The sequence below is a fragment of the Agrilus planipennis genome, unplaced genomic scaffold, assembly GCF_000699045.2.
Source record: "Agrilus planipennis isolate EAB-ADULT unplaced genomic scaffold, Apla_2.0 scaffold62, whole genome shotgun sequence".
Classification (NCBI taxonomy): Eukaryota; Metazoa; Arthropoda; class Insecta; order Coleoptera; family Buprestidae; genus Agrilus; species Agrilus planipennis.
Genome location: NW_020438875.1, coordinates 1,060,283 through 1,073,959, shown reverse-complemented (window position 1 = coordinate 1,073,959; position 13,677 = coordinate 1,060,283). Strand labels below are relative to the sequence as shown.

Below are 13,677 nucleotides of genomic sequence, written 5' to 3'. Positions count from 1 at the left end.
TAAAACCTGTACGGTAATCTATTTTTGCATAATAAAACATTTTTAATGCGTGCGAAATCTACAATCGCCGTAATGTAGCTTTATCTGTTAATACATTTTTGAGTAATTTTGTGATCGATAGTAATAAAATCTGGAATAAAATTATTTTAATTAAAAATACACATGTATAACCAATAATTGCACATAAACTGCAAACAGGTATCGTTAATTTAATGTTAAATTATTACTTTAATTTATTACTTTGGCCAATTCATAGCAGTTATTTTAAATAATCCAGGAAAAATACGTAATTAATTGAATTAGCTATAGTTTAGTTATTATATATAATGCTAAACGATTGTTTATAATGTATTAACCATTAAAATATATGGAAATTTCTCTTTATTTTGAACTAAATTATATTTCAGCTTTAATAAATTTAAAAAAAAATAACTAGTTGGCCGAAATTATTTTATTAAATTAAAAAATTAGATTCTATCTTGTACAATTTAATAACCCATTTTACAGTTTTTCAATTTGCATTACTTATTAAAACTGCATGAACATGCAAACGGGTATGATCAACTAAAACTCTTTATATCTTACCTGAAAGCACTGCTAGTAGTTGGCGCCATGATTTTTTTATCAGTTCTTTTTTCATGTCACTTTAAGGCAAAGAGTTGTCAGTCTTACTATATATTCACTTGATGTACAACTAGCTCCTAAATGGTAAGTGATTTAAACAATACTTTATGTTTTGGTTGTACTTTGTTATCTAGCAAAGCAAAGTTGAACAAATACTCAACACGATTTAATAAACAAAGCCTAGTGCAAATTATCTTGGTTCAATTACCTGTTTCTTATTTAAATGAAATGAAGTTTAACTAACGATCCGGACGAATTACAATTTGTCGTGGAATTATTACACGTGTTAATGTAATAAATAAACAATTTTTCTAGGTAATCATTTTCTTTGCACTTTGTTGTTAAAACTGATGAGAATTCTGACTGTCTACCATTCGTTTTTGTGACTTCAGGTAGGGCTGAGCAGGTAACATTTTCAATAAAGGGCGAGGTTACATTTCTGTGGCTGACCCTTCTCAAGAGCGCCGTAGACTGTGGAGCGTAGACTGAATGGAATTTTCTTGCGTATTATTCACCCTCTGAAGCATCATACAGCGCTAGCGCCTTATATCTGATATCTACCTACTCAAAATATTATTTTTCTCCAAGTTTTCCAATGTGGTTTGCTACTTGTTTTATGGGCATTAAGTTTCTAAAGTCGTAAGACACAATAGTTTTGTTTTGTTTTAGAAAAACTCATTTGATATCATTACTTTGACATTCTAGGTCCGATGCAAAAAATATTTTTATTTGTAGATACAATTTTTCCATTACATTTGAAACGAATTTATTTTTTTTGGTCAATCATAATTTTTCACCACCACAGTCTTTACGTAGGCGTAATTGAATGATTTGGTTTATAAAATAATTACTTGTTGAAAAATGGGTCAAAGTTATAGATTGAAATTATGCCATCTACTTTTTGCATTTAATATCACAACTGCTCTTATTATTTTATAATTATTACAATGACTGGTAATTCTTGGTTTAGGTGTTTGGGTCATACAATGTGAGCAAATATTAATAGAAGTACATTTCAGATAAGAAACAGTTTTGCTATTCGGTATAAGGACTCAACCTTTTGTTTACCATTGGCTTTACAACCTGATAATTTATTATTAGGAATGCGATTAAAGTCTTATGTATGTTAGGGTCGGTTTTTCCTATATTTTGCTAATATCTAAAACGGTGAGATTGTCTTAATTAAACAGACGAGTTAAAGAAAACAGCATTTTTACCTAAACAAGGTAACTAAGATGCAAATTGTTTATATAATTTATTTAGTTCAGTCCATTGTTATGAGAAAATGTAGGTGTATATTATGATCCTACTGGCATGTTGTTGCAAACCCAAGTCGCAATGCATATAGTTCGGACGTTCAAAATTGGCACAGTCCGCAATAAAACTGTCACATTTATTTTCTTCTCTCGAATTCCTAACTAGACAAGACTGGCTGCTGGCGCCTACTTTTACCTACGACAGACGTTATGGGGAATATCGCAAATATAGAAAAGAGATGGTTAATTTAGAAATTCGAAAAAGGTTGTTAAAGGGGTATGTTTGGAGCGCGGCGCTGTACGGGTGCGAAACATGGACAGTGGGTGCGGCGGAAAAGAAAAGGTTAGAAGCGTTCGAAATGTGGTGTTACAGGCGAATGGTGAGGACAACGTGGGTGGAAAAGGTTAGAATGATGATGATGATGATGAGAAAAGAGATGTCAGGTAGGCATTGCAGCGGACACTTATAAACAAAAAGGAATAAAATAATTCGAAGTGGTCTGTATTCTGTCGAAACTGCCAGACGCGGATCGCGATTCGATCTTTTTGAATGTCATCAGCGCAACAGAACACAGACCTTTTACCTGCTGTCTTAACAGTGCGTTTTAGAAAATACTACAAATGGCGCAGTAAACGCCATCTGTAGCACGATACTACATTTTAGGATTACGTATGCTCCAACAAGGTCCACTTGTGTGGATATCTATAGGGTTGTTCGGAAAGTCATTTCGTTTTTTCCCGACAGAGGATTTAATTGTATTCTTTTGCACCCAACTTCACATTTAAGCCGTATAATTTTTATATGCTTTGAGAGCTCATATAGCAAGGCTTGTGTGTGAAAAATTCCAATTAATTCTACGCAGTAGTTTTTGGTTGGTGCCCTTTTAAATATGGAGAGCGATAAGCAGCATTTTCGACATATCTTACTGTTTTACTACAGAAAGGGTAAAAATGCTGTTCAAGCCAGAAAGAAATTGACTGATGTGTATGGAGAAGGTGTGTTGACAGTACGCCAGTGCCAGAACTGGTTCGCTAAATTTCGATCCGGCAATTTTGATGTCGAAGATGCACCACGTTCGGGAAGGCCGGTTGAAGCTGATAAAGACGCGATAAAGGCATTAGTTGATGTGAACCGGCGAATAACAACACGTGAGATCGGATTGAGGTTAAATTTATCAAATTCAACAGTTTATGACCACTTGAAAGGCCTGGGATTATCCTCGAAGCTCGATGTATGGGTTCCCCATGTTCTCACAGAGAGAAATCTGTGTCGCCGCATTGACGTCTGCGATTCGCTTCTCAAACGTCACGAAAATGATCCGTTTTTGAAGCGCATCATCACTGGGGACGAAAAATGGGTTGTATACAACAACGTCAAACGCAAGAGGTCATGGAGCAAAAAAGATGAACCGGCTCAAACCATTTCCAAAGCCGATATTCACCAAAAAAAGGTGATGCTGTCTGTTTGGTGGGATTTTAAAGGAATCGTTTTTTTTTAGCTTTTACCGGATAACACAACGATTAATTCGGAAGTCTACTGTCATCAGCTGGACAAACTGAATGATGCACTTCAACAGAAAAGGTCAGAACTAATCAACAGGAAAGGTGTAGTGTTTCACCAAGACAACGCGAGACCTCACACAAGTTTGGTCACTCGCCAAAAGCTTTTACAGCTTGAATGGGATACAATGCTACACCCACCATATTCTCCAGACCTGGCACCATCGGATTATTATTTGTTCCGGTCACTCCAAAATTTTTTAGACGGTAAAACCTTCACCTCAAATGAGGAGGTCAAAAACCTCCTCGATCAGTTTTTTGCCAGCAAAGACCAAAAATTTTATGAGCGTGGAATTATGCTACTACCAGAAAGATGGCAAAAGGTGTTAGACCAGAACGGTCAATATATAATTTAATAAAGTATTTGTTTATTATACGAAAAGTGTCTTTCATTTCCACAGAAAAAAACGAAATGACTTTCCGAACAACCCCCTATACTTGCTGAAAACGAATCCTTGCGTAGCCAACCTCAACGTGATAAGCACGTTAGCTTAATCGAATAAAATAATTCGAAGTGGTCTGTATTCTATAGAAACTGCCAGACGCGCTGATGGGATCCAAAAAGATCGAAATCGCGATCCACGTCTGGCAGTTTCGACAGAATTTGAATATGTTGCCAGTATCGGATTACAACTAGCTGTAAAAAATTAAGTTCGCGTGCAGCAGAAGCTAGGATATGTATATACACCGACTGTCCTGCTTCAACAAGCATATTACATATTTGATAACACTTATCACGATATTGTGTGCTAGACTTTCACGTGTTCAGTAGTATCAATTAAAATAGAAAAGCAGGTCCGCTTTAATTAAGGGTATTAAGACTATTTCGTAATTTCGTATGTACTGTAAGATGGGGCAGCAGAAGACAAACTATAATGATTAATAAAACGTAAATCGAGTGATATGCAACTTTAATGTTTCAGTAGAACATTTAATAAATTCTGTACATGTTTTCGTTATTATAATACACAAAGTTTTATAAAAAAATCCTATCAGTGTGACATGCTTTCCATGATGGCAAACTTATGTATTATATATTACATATATTACAGTAAGGTTATAGTTTCGATAGGTTATTGTAAATAAATACATACCGCAAGTATTATATGCAAAAGGTAACAAATGCTCATCAGTACAGCCGGAAAAATTACCTGATACACGCTAGTGAAAAATCCCAAATTTGTGTATAAAACTGTAAAATTGTAAAAAACTATACGAATTACACACTAAGGTAAGAAATTGGGTCAAATTGACTTTGTTATTCTCGGAACTTATTATTATTTTTTCCTATACCGTATACATACATTGTTAAAGGCAACAGTTAACAAAAAGGCAATTATTTGAGTAATTGGAAAGCCCCCTAAGAAGTATTAGCCCAAGATAATAAAATATGTTTTCGAGTGTTAATAAAAAATCCAGACCCGTCTTAAAAAAAAGAAACTTACTAGTTGTATCTCGAAGAACGTATCGAAATTTTAGGCAACTGTTAGAAAAACCTCTGTACATCATACTAAGTAAAACTTGGAAACACTTTAGACCAAATTAAGAACTGCCCATTTTGTCTAATTTAAGCGATGTTTAAGCTCTTACAGTTTCGGATGAAATAATACTAGGCACACTTGAAATACACATCCTCTATAATATAAATCCTCTGTAACGAAGGAAAATTGCTGAACCACTGAGTTTCACTGCAGGAATGAAGGTCATACAGCATTTGAAAGAATTTTTTTAAATTATAACGAAGTATTTGAATAGTCACAAACCCTTCAGCATCATTTGAATTTCTTCTAACGTTTTACCTTTGGTTTCAGGTATGAAAAATTGACAGAATAATGCAGTTACTAAGCACAGTCCTGCAAAAATAAAGAACGGGACGTGCATTCCATACAACGATTTGAATTCCATGAACATGCAAATTGACGCAAGCGCAAGTATACTAAACCAAATATCTAAGGTTGCCATTGTCATCGTTTTGATACTGGTGGGGAATAATTCCCCAAAAAGGACAATTGGCACCAATCCAATGCCAAATTTGTTAAATAAGAAATATAATGTAACTGACGCTAGCGGTATCCAACTTACGTGGGAAATATCACCCCCTGTGTTCTTTACATAAAAATAAATTGCTAAAACCGCAAGAGACAAGCCTGTCAGTATACTGGAGCTTACTAAAAGTATTTTTCGACCTAATCTATCCACAAGAAATGATGCTGCAATGCAAGCAAATAACATAGTTACAGCTACTATTATGGGGGCTACGGTTGGAGAAACCACAGACTCCGCATCTTCTAATATTACATGCAGATTCATTATGAAAACGCTTATTCCACTGAAATGTTGCGCTAATACGAGCGCGGCTGCTATTGTAAATGCTTTGAGGTTACTTTTGACCATGAATACATCAGTTATTCGTCTTTTTTCTGATTCCTGCCTTTGTACAGCGTTCGTTATATCTTTAAGTTCGTCATAAACATCATCCTTTCTGCGAAAGATTTGTAGAGAGTTTAGGGCAGCTTTTTGGTTTCCTTTATTTATATGATAATACGGAGTTTCCGGCATGAAACTAAAAGTTACTACCTGAAGAATAACACATGCTATTCCAACAGATGATGAAATTACTATAGATGTAAACGGTGCAATAAAATATATTATTAATATTCCTACATGCATATTAATATAGAAGAATGTTCCTAAAAATCCTCGAATACTCTCGTCTGCTATTTCTGCAATGTAGATTGGTAAGGAAACAAACGTAATGTTCCCAGCGGCACCAGCGATAAATCGTGCTAAATAGAGGACTTCTATTTTCTTAGTAGTAGCGATTAATGTCCATGCTACTAAATGTTTTATTGCTGCTAATATTATAATTGGTTTTCTACCCATAAACTTTGTGTAAATGGCTATAGCTAATATACCGAAAATACCGCCTACCATGTAGACGTTTTCTATTAATCCTTCATCGCCTTTTGATATTTTTATTGGACTATCTTCTTGACGTAGTTTTGGTATAATAGGAGCCGACCATCCGTATTGCATTCCGTCATTAATTGTTCCAATACTACCTTTAAAAACATAATTAGTTATAATTATTGTTTAAATATGTAAAACAGCTATCTATTTCTAACATTCAGAAACAATAGAAAACATATAGTTTCCTAACTATGCTTGTAGTTTCGGTCACGTAGATAATTTTACATGACAAAACATTTACGTTTCTTTGGTAAAATTGCAATATTTAATGCTGACTTTGTTTAAACATACTAAAGGACAAAAGAAAACGTAAAAATTGCAGATTTCTCTCGGAAGGTAGGAAAATAAAAAAAGTTCATCATTTGAGATGTGCGAATTGTTATTAACTCAAATCGAATCGAATAGAGGTAATACTATACTTATACGTTATACCTATCCAAAGTATATTGCGTTTTCTGGAATGGGATATATGATAGAAGTGTTGAGAAATGTGTCTGGAATTACTAAATTGGAAAACAGCATCAATTGTTCTGGACTTTCAACAACATTTTTGCTATATAAAACCCACCGATGGAATTATTTTATTGGGATAATTCGTACTGCCTTTCTTCCACATTTCTTCGGCTAAGGGTAATTGAATTTTGTTAATATGTTATGAACAAGACTTATGATATCCCAAAACTTTTAGTTAAAATACATGTCGTTGTTGCATTTACATCATAGAGATGTAAATAGGTTTGATTCACTGGACCGAGCGAAATTCGAAAATTAGTGACAGTGAACCCTAAATTATGCATAATTTCTTACGGTATTACAACACATCTCAACTGGCAATGATCTCGTTTTCCTACATGATTTCTTCAAAACATAAGTTACCTTCCAAAAACCCTCTTAATCTTACATCCTTACATCGTACAAATTTAAATTGACTTGAACCCAGTGGCGGATTTAGGTCTACATGAAGAAAACTAAATTTTTATGACAACGCAAAAATTATAATTTTCGATTGTAAATGACTGAATTTGCCGTAGAAATAGTAGAATTTATTATGTAACATAGTATGTAAGTAGTTTAAGATAGTTAGCATGTATAAGGACATAGTATAGAGGCTCATTGAGCATACACGAGAAGTAATAAATAAATAAATAAAAAATAAATAGTAGAATTTATAAGGTAACTTGTAATAATCTCAAAGTTTGACTTGTTTCTTTAAAAATTATTTCAAGTTTCTTAGTTATTACAATTAAATTTGTAATATCAACTAAAATACCTAGTAAATGTATTTCTGTTGGGATTTTATTTTTACAAATTCGGGTCCAAATTGTAATTTTTATTATTTTCGCATACGAAGCAACGGACTAGTAGGGTAAATTGTAAATATCGCCTTAATATTTAAGCAAATTTTCGTTTTTCATTTTCTCCTTATATGCATAAACTTCTTCAGAGGGAGTTGATCTATACAATTCGTAACTAATGGATAATTTTACAATTTTTACAAGTGAAATGGCGGAGTCCCATGAGTGGTGAGCCCGTGCAGGGTGCGTCATGATAGATTCGCCTCTGGGTTTCTCATTATTTACTTATTTATTTATTTATTACGACCAAAAATTGAATTTACTTTGATGACTTACCAGTAAATGCAGCTAAAATTTGGAGCCACGAGTTTCTAACTACACTAATTTTCATTGTTATACTTATATAACAGTTTCTTCAAAATTTGTATGGAGCAGCAAAACCGTTCTCACTTAATATCAGTTTTGTTTGAAATTGGTAGGATGTTAACTATATTATCGTCCAAATATGTAAAACAATTATCTATTTCTAACTTACAGATACAATGGAAAACATTCGTAGTTTCGTAACTATACATATAGGTTCTTGTAGTTAATTATATTATCAGATATAATGGAAAACATTCACAGTTTCGTAATTTGAAAATTGCTGATAAAGAACCCTAAATTATGCATCATTACCTACGACTTCGCAACACATCGCATATTGGTACACGATTTTTTCAAAACATAAGTCTGTTGCGCTTATTGTCGAGTCAATGAAGCCTAAAAATCGACCAAACTTCTTAATTCTCAGCAACAGCTCCGATTTTGGTCAGTTTTTTTAAATACTTGCGTGATTTTTAATATTATTTAAAATCAGAAATATTCCAATTTCAGGAAATAATTTTTTGTATTGTTTAAGCAATAAAAACTGAATTTACGGGAAAAATAATTTTTAATTTCTTTTTCGCGTTATTTATGAAAATGCCAATCGTTTTCATTGAAAATTTAGTATCAACAATGTTTCCCGCAGTCGTGATGAATAATTATTTATATTGTTTAAGAAATAATAATAGCAATATTTACGGAAGTGAATGATGAAATTGCTGTATATCTAAATTTAACCTTTCAATGAATATGTTTTTTAAAAAAAATAAAGATAGATATTATTTTCTTATCCTTTATCCCTATTTTATAACACCCTATCTAGGAAATGGTCCATCATAACACCCACACACATAAATTCTATGTAACTATAAGAAACTGTGCGCCTATTCAAGCGTTCATTTGTGAAACAATTTATAACAAAAATCACATTCCTGGTTAAAATAATTCATCTTTTGCAAAATGAATAAACGTTATTGATCATGAATTGGTTTTTAGCTGCAATTAGAACTGCCGCCAGGTTGTTGAATTTTGTCGCGTACCTGGCGTACTAAGAATGATGCTCATGTTTCAGAAAATCAGAGAATCTTTTGAACTACTAATACTTCAAAATATTCTTATATATATATAAATGATAATAGGTACATGCCCAGAAAATAGTTTTTTGTTAAAGAACAACAGGGTGTTTCTTGCTTTTGTACATTTTAGTAGTATTAGAAGCACTTTTTTGACCATACAATAAGTTCCTAGACAAAAATTTTCAGTCTCTCTCCAGTCTCTCAGAATCTTTCAGCGTCTCTCACAGCCTTTCACAGTCTCTCAATTATTGCCTAGGTGTTTTTATGGATCTCTCACGGTCTCTGTATGAGAGACTCGAACGATAAAATTGTTAATTCAGAGATTCGAGTCTCTCGTTCGGAGATTGGATACGAAATGAGGATCTCTCGTTCATAGACGCTAAACAGTTTTTTTGACAGTTTCACTCAACAACACCAGAGAGACTCGATGAGAGACTCGAGTCTCGCTTTCAGAGACTCTGAGAGACTGAACATTTTTATCTCGGGATTATAACTAAATAATATTATAAAACATGGTTTTTCGGACTTTTTAATGTAAAAATCTCATTTAGCTACAAAAAACAGCAAATTGAACATTGGAATCTCGCTTAGAATATAATGGATTCTATTTATTTATGGGTATACAATGACAGCATATACATATGTATATATTTATCTAAAAAAATAATGGCTGAGTATATCCATTTTTGGATTGTATTGCAGACCAATGGTACCCCTGATCATTAACTTGTGGAACGCATATGCTTATGTAACTGTATTCCTTAATTTTCGTTATTTACTAGTTTCTTCAGATCGAATTAAATTGCATAATAAATAAAATAAATTAAAATAAATAGGTTCGACATTCTTCTTTACGATTTCAAAATCATTTGGATTTCTTCTAAGGTTTTGCCTTTTGTTTCTGGTATGTAAACAATTGCAAATAAAGCAGTGATTGCACAGCATCCGGAGAAAACAAAGAATGGCACATGCATTCCGTAGAAATCTATAAATGACACATACAAAAAGACGGATAGCATACAAAAAATGCAACTTATTACTACACCGAACGTTGTACCAACAGCTTTCATTTTGGTAGGAAATAATTCTCCTGACAAGACAATTGGGACCATGCCAAGTCCGAATTTGAAACACCAAGAATACAATAAAACCGCTACTAATGGAACCCACTCGTAATGGGAAAGGTTGTATCCGTTCTTTTTAAGAGCAAAATATGTAGCTAATAGAAATAATGCTATACCTGATGCCATACTGGAACTTACAAGTAATTTTTTACGTCCGAGCTTATCTATGACAAACGATGATGATATACAAGCGGCTAACATCACAGTTACAATTATAATAGAAGCTGCAGATGGTCTGATAATGGAATGAGCATCTTCTAAAATTGTGTGCAAATTCATGAGCAGCACACTGATTCCTGCGAAGTGTTGGGAAAAGTTCAGTACACAGTTTATTAGAAAAGCCTTTCGATTGCTTTTTATCAAAAACAAATCGATTATTCTTCCCTCTTCCGATTCCTGCCTTCTTACAGCTTTCCGAATTTCATTTAATTCTACATACACGTCCGCCTTTCCGCGGAACGTTTGTAACGATTTTAGGGCATCACTGTAATTGTCTTTAATGAGTAAATAGTATGGAGATTCGGGCATGAAACTGAACGATATTATTTGGATTGTGGCACAAGTAGCTCCCACGCAAGAGGAAACAGAAACTGACGTAAATGGGGCAATGCAGTATATAATCACTACTCCAACCATCATATTGGTGTATATAAATGTTTCTAAAAAGCCTCTAACGGATTCCTCTGCGATTTCTGCTATATACATTGGGATAGTAACAAACGGTATGTTACCAGCAACTCCTGCTAAAAACCGAGCAAAATAAAGGACTTCCACCCTAGATGTGGTTGCTATAAGTGACCATGCCACAAATTGTTTTACTGCGGCCAAAATGATAATAGGTCTTCTACCCAACACTTGAGAATATATTATTGTCAATATGAGACCAACTAATGCACCAATCATTAGAATATTTTCTATCCATAGTTGATCTGATTGTGTTATTGAAATCGGACTATCCGGTTGGAGGAGTTTCGGTATCATCGGTGCTGTCCAGCCATAATGCATACCATCGCTAATTGTTCCAAGTGTACCTTAAAAAGAAAAATTTTTTCGTCTGCATATCAGAATCAACAGAAATGTTTATTGATTTTTGACATTTTTTTAGGATATTCAAAAATGTTTCAGATGGATTGTAATGGATTTAAGGGGTTTCCCCTTGCGAATATTTGTTACAAATTTTACTGAATTAAAGGTAATATCTCAATAACAAGCGGTATGAACTGAAATGTGGAGATTGCAAGGAAGGCTGCATTGGACAAGCAGGAAAGTCCTTTGAAGAAAGAATAAAAAAATATTATTACGCTTGTCCAGTATTTATTGTAGAAGGAGGAGAATGAAACTTATTTAATTTAAAAAGGACTGTTAAGGGAGGTAAAATACTTAAAAAATGTATTGCATTAACCTAGAATTGTACTTAAGTCGCCCGCCAGTTAAATTTAAAAAAATCCGAAAGCGTACGAATTTGCAGGCTAATCTATTCGTATATGTGGGACACGCAGAGTCTAGATTGGGTTGAATTTTTGGTTACATTTAAAACTTAAAGAGAGAGTGATAGCGAGTGCTAGTGACCACAGGGTTTTCAACAATTTTTAAAACATATTAAAACCGATTTTAAATATTCCACACTATACCTGTTACCTATTATTTACAGAACTAAAAGCGTCTCGGATTGTATTAGATTAAAAAAAAGGCTGGTTACGTCCCTGACTTAAGACAATTGTACAATATTTTTTCTGTTTAACACTTAAATATGTCCATCGTTATCTAGAGTAGGATTCACATTTGACATAGCTACATGATTAATTGCAGTAACAAGATCTCTTAACTCTTGATTTTTCATCAAAAATTAATTTTTCGTTTGTTGCAAGCGGCAGGAAAATGTACTATTAATGTTTTAAATCGTCTTTTTGATTTAACGTAATAACAAGAAATGCTTCTCCTTCTTCTACACTCCATGATGCGAAATGAATAACGCTATTTCATTTGAAAACAAATTAATGGTATTTTGGCTTTACGAGAAACTGATAATACTGATACTATATCAATTACGAAATTCAAACACAACGTACGCGGAGAACCTTGTAAAAATGTAACTACTTTTGATAACAATTCTGATGTTTCATCCTTACATAAAAAAAATGTGCGATTCGGTTTTCGCGGTAATTTTATGCATTATTCAATACCCCTCTATGGCGTAATTGCGACATCAGTAACTGGATGTGTGTAGCATCGCTCCGACGAACTGTTGTTTATTACTTTAAATTTGCAAACGAAATATTATTAAAAATAAAAAGATAGTCGAAATTGGTGTGCTGACCTTTGATCAACATGAACGGATAATGAGAAAATGCAAGTATTTGATGAATCATAAATGAAGGAAATTTTTGAAATATAGGTTATTTTACCTGTTATTACTGCTACTAGTTGAGGCCATTTAGAAATGAAAATTCTCCTGGGATTGTTCTCGTTCATTTTCGTGTAATTGTAAGTAACTAATGCGTGTCTTACATGTTAATTTATTTCAATTAACAATTCAGTAATAATTTCCAGACTGATTCATACGTAAGCATCACTCGTCTGTGGTAAATTAACTTTGGAGTGTTTCCAACGTTTTATTTACTCAAAAATTACGTAGCTGTTTAAAACTCTAAATAAAATTTTATTTTTATCATTTTTTATTCAGAAATGTTGAATTCGTTTCCATTTTTATTTGGATTTCAATTAAGCAAGTGCACTTGTTGCTGGAGATAAGATAGTAAAGAGATTAGAAAAGAGAACATAAATCAATTAATTTAAATGTTTCACTTTTTTATAGTCTCTCAAACATTAAGTAGTTATGCTACAGGTATTAACCTGTTAATTATTAAACCCTAAATTCAGTATTCATTAAAATGTTCATCAATATTGTGAGAATGAACGTATTTTCATTCTTATTTTTACTTAGGACTGTAGTCATTTGCTCGTTTTGAATGGTGTAGACAAATTAATCAAACACTAGTAAGCGGTGCAGCAGTTAGACGTTAGAGGTTGCTTCAGTATACAAAAGATTAGGGTCGGCTTTATAACTGTCTGGTTGGAATTATGTCTTTGCTTTCCTAAGAATATTGAACTTTCTTTAAAGTCTGATGCTGGGTCAAATTCTGCTTGTCTGCATCTCTTTCTGTTACACATTAATATTTTATATAAAAGAAATTATGAGTGCTGCCAGCAAAGGATAACGTAGTATTACGTACTTAGTATCAGTGATTTCTTATGCTGATGTGTACGATGTGTTGCATACCTATTTACAAACAATTCCTTTAAATTTAATTTTTCAAACAATTTTGAACACAAAGAAAGTAATTAAACAAATTGTTCACAAAAGTGAATTTCGACCACTCGAAGCAATGGTGCTAACAGTTTCGAG

The 13,677-nt window shown here is 33.2% G+C and overlaps 3 protein-coding genes across 4 annotated transcripts in view; all 3 read right to left on the bottom strand.

The window, feature by feature from the left end:
- Nucleotides 1–1,271, bottom strand: part of LOC108734548 (facilitated trehalose transporter Tret1-like) — a 4,204-nt gene extending 2,933 nt beyond the window's left edge. Inside the window, exons 1-2 of one of the 2 annotated variants that reach the window (XM_018466161.1) lie at nt 833–1,271; nt 586–701 (exon numbers count right to left, since the gene is read on the bottom strand). In XM_018466161.1, the coding sequence (XP_018321663.1) occupies nt 586–640 (55 nt within the window). In that variant the 5' untranslated portion in view covers nt 641–701; nt 833–1,271. Of the gene's footprint in view, nt 1–585; nt 810–832 lie in introns of those variants that run through there. The other variant, XM_018466160.1, reaches the window with a different exon arrangement.
- A 3,063-nt stretch (nt 1,272–4,334) lies between these two features.
- Nucleotides 4,335–8,581, bottom strand: LOC108734550 (facilitated trehalose transporter Tret1-like). Its single transcript, XM_018466162.1, has 2 exons — nt 8,042–8,581; nt 4,335–6,502 (listed from the first exon to the last, which is right to left on the bottom strand). The coding sequence occupies exons 1-2, from the start codon at nt 8,094–8,096 to the stop codon at nt 5,196–5,198; spliced, it is 1,362 nt and encodes a 453-aa protein (XP_018321664.1). The 5' UTR covers nt 8,097–8,581; the 3' UTR covers nt 4,335–5,195.
- Nucleotides 8,582–9,660: 1,079 nt separating this feature from the next.
- Nucleotides 9,661–12,941, bottom strand: LOC108734493 (facilitated trehalose transporter Tret1-like). The gene is made up of 2 exons (XM_018466079.2): nt 12,677–12,941; nt 9,661–11,302 (listed from the first exon to the last, which is right to left on the bottom strand). Exons 1-2 carry the CDS (start codon nt 12,741–12,743, stop codon nt 9,999–10,001), a joined length of 1,371 nt encoding a protein of 456 aa, XP_018321581.2. The 5' UTR covers nt 12,744–12,941; the 3' UTR covers nt 9,661–9,998.
- Nucleotides 12,942–13,677: the final 736 nt, after the last annotated feature.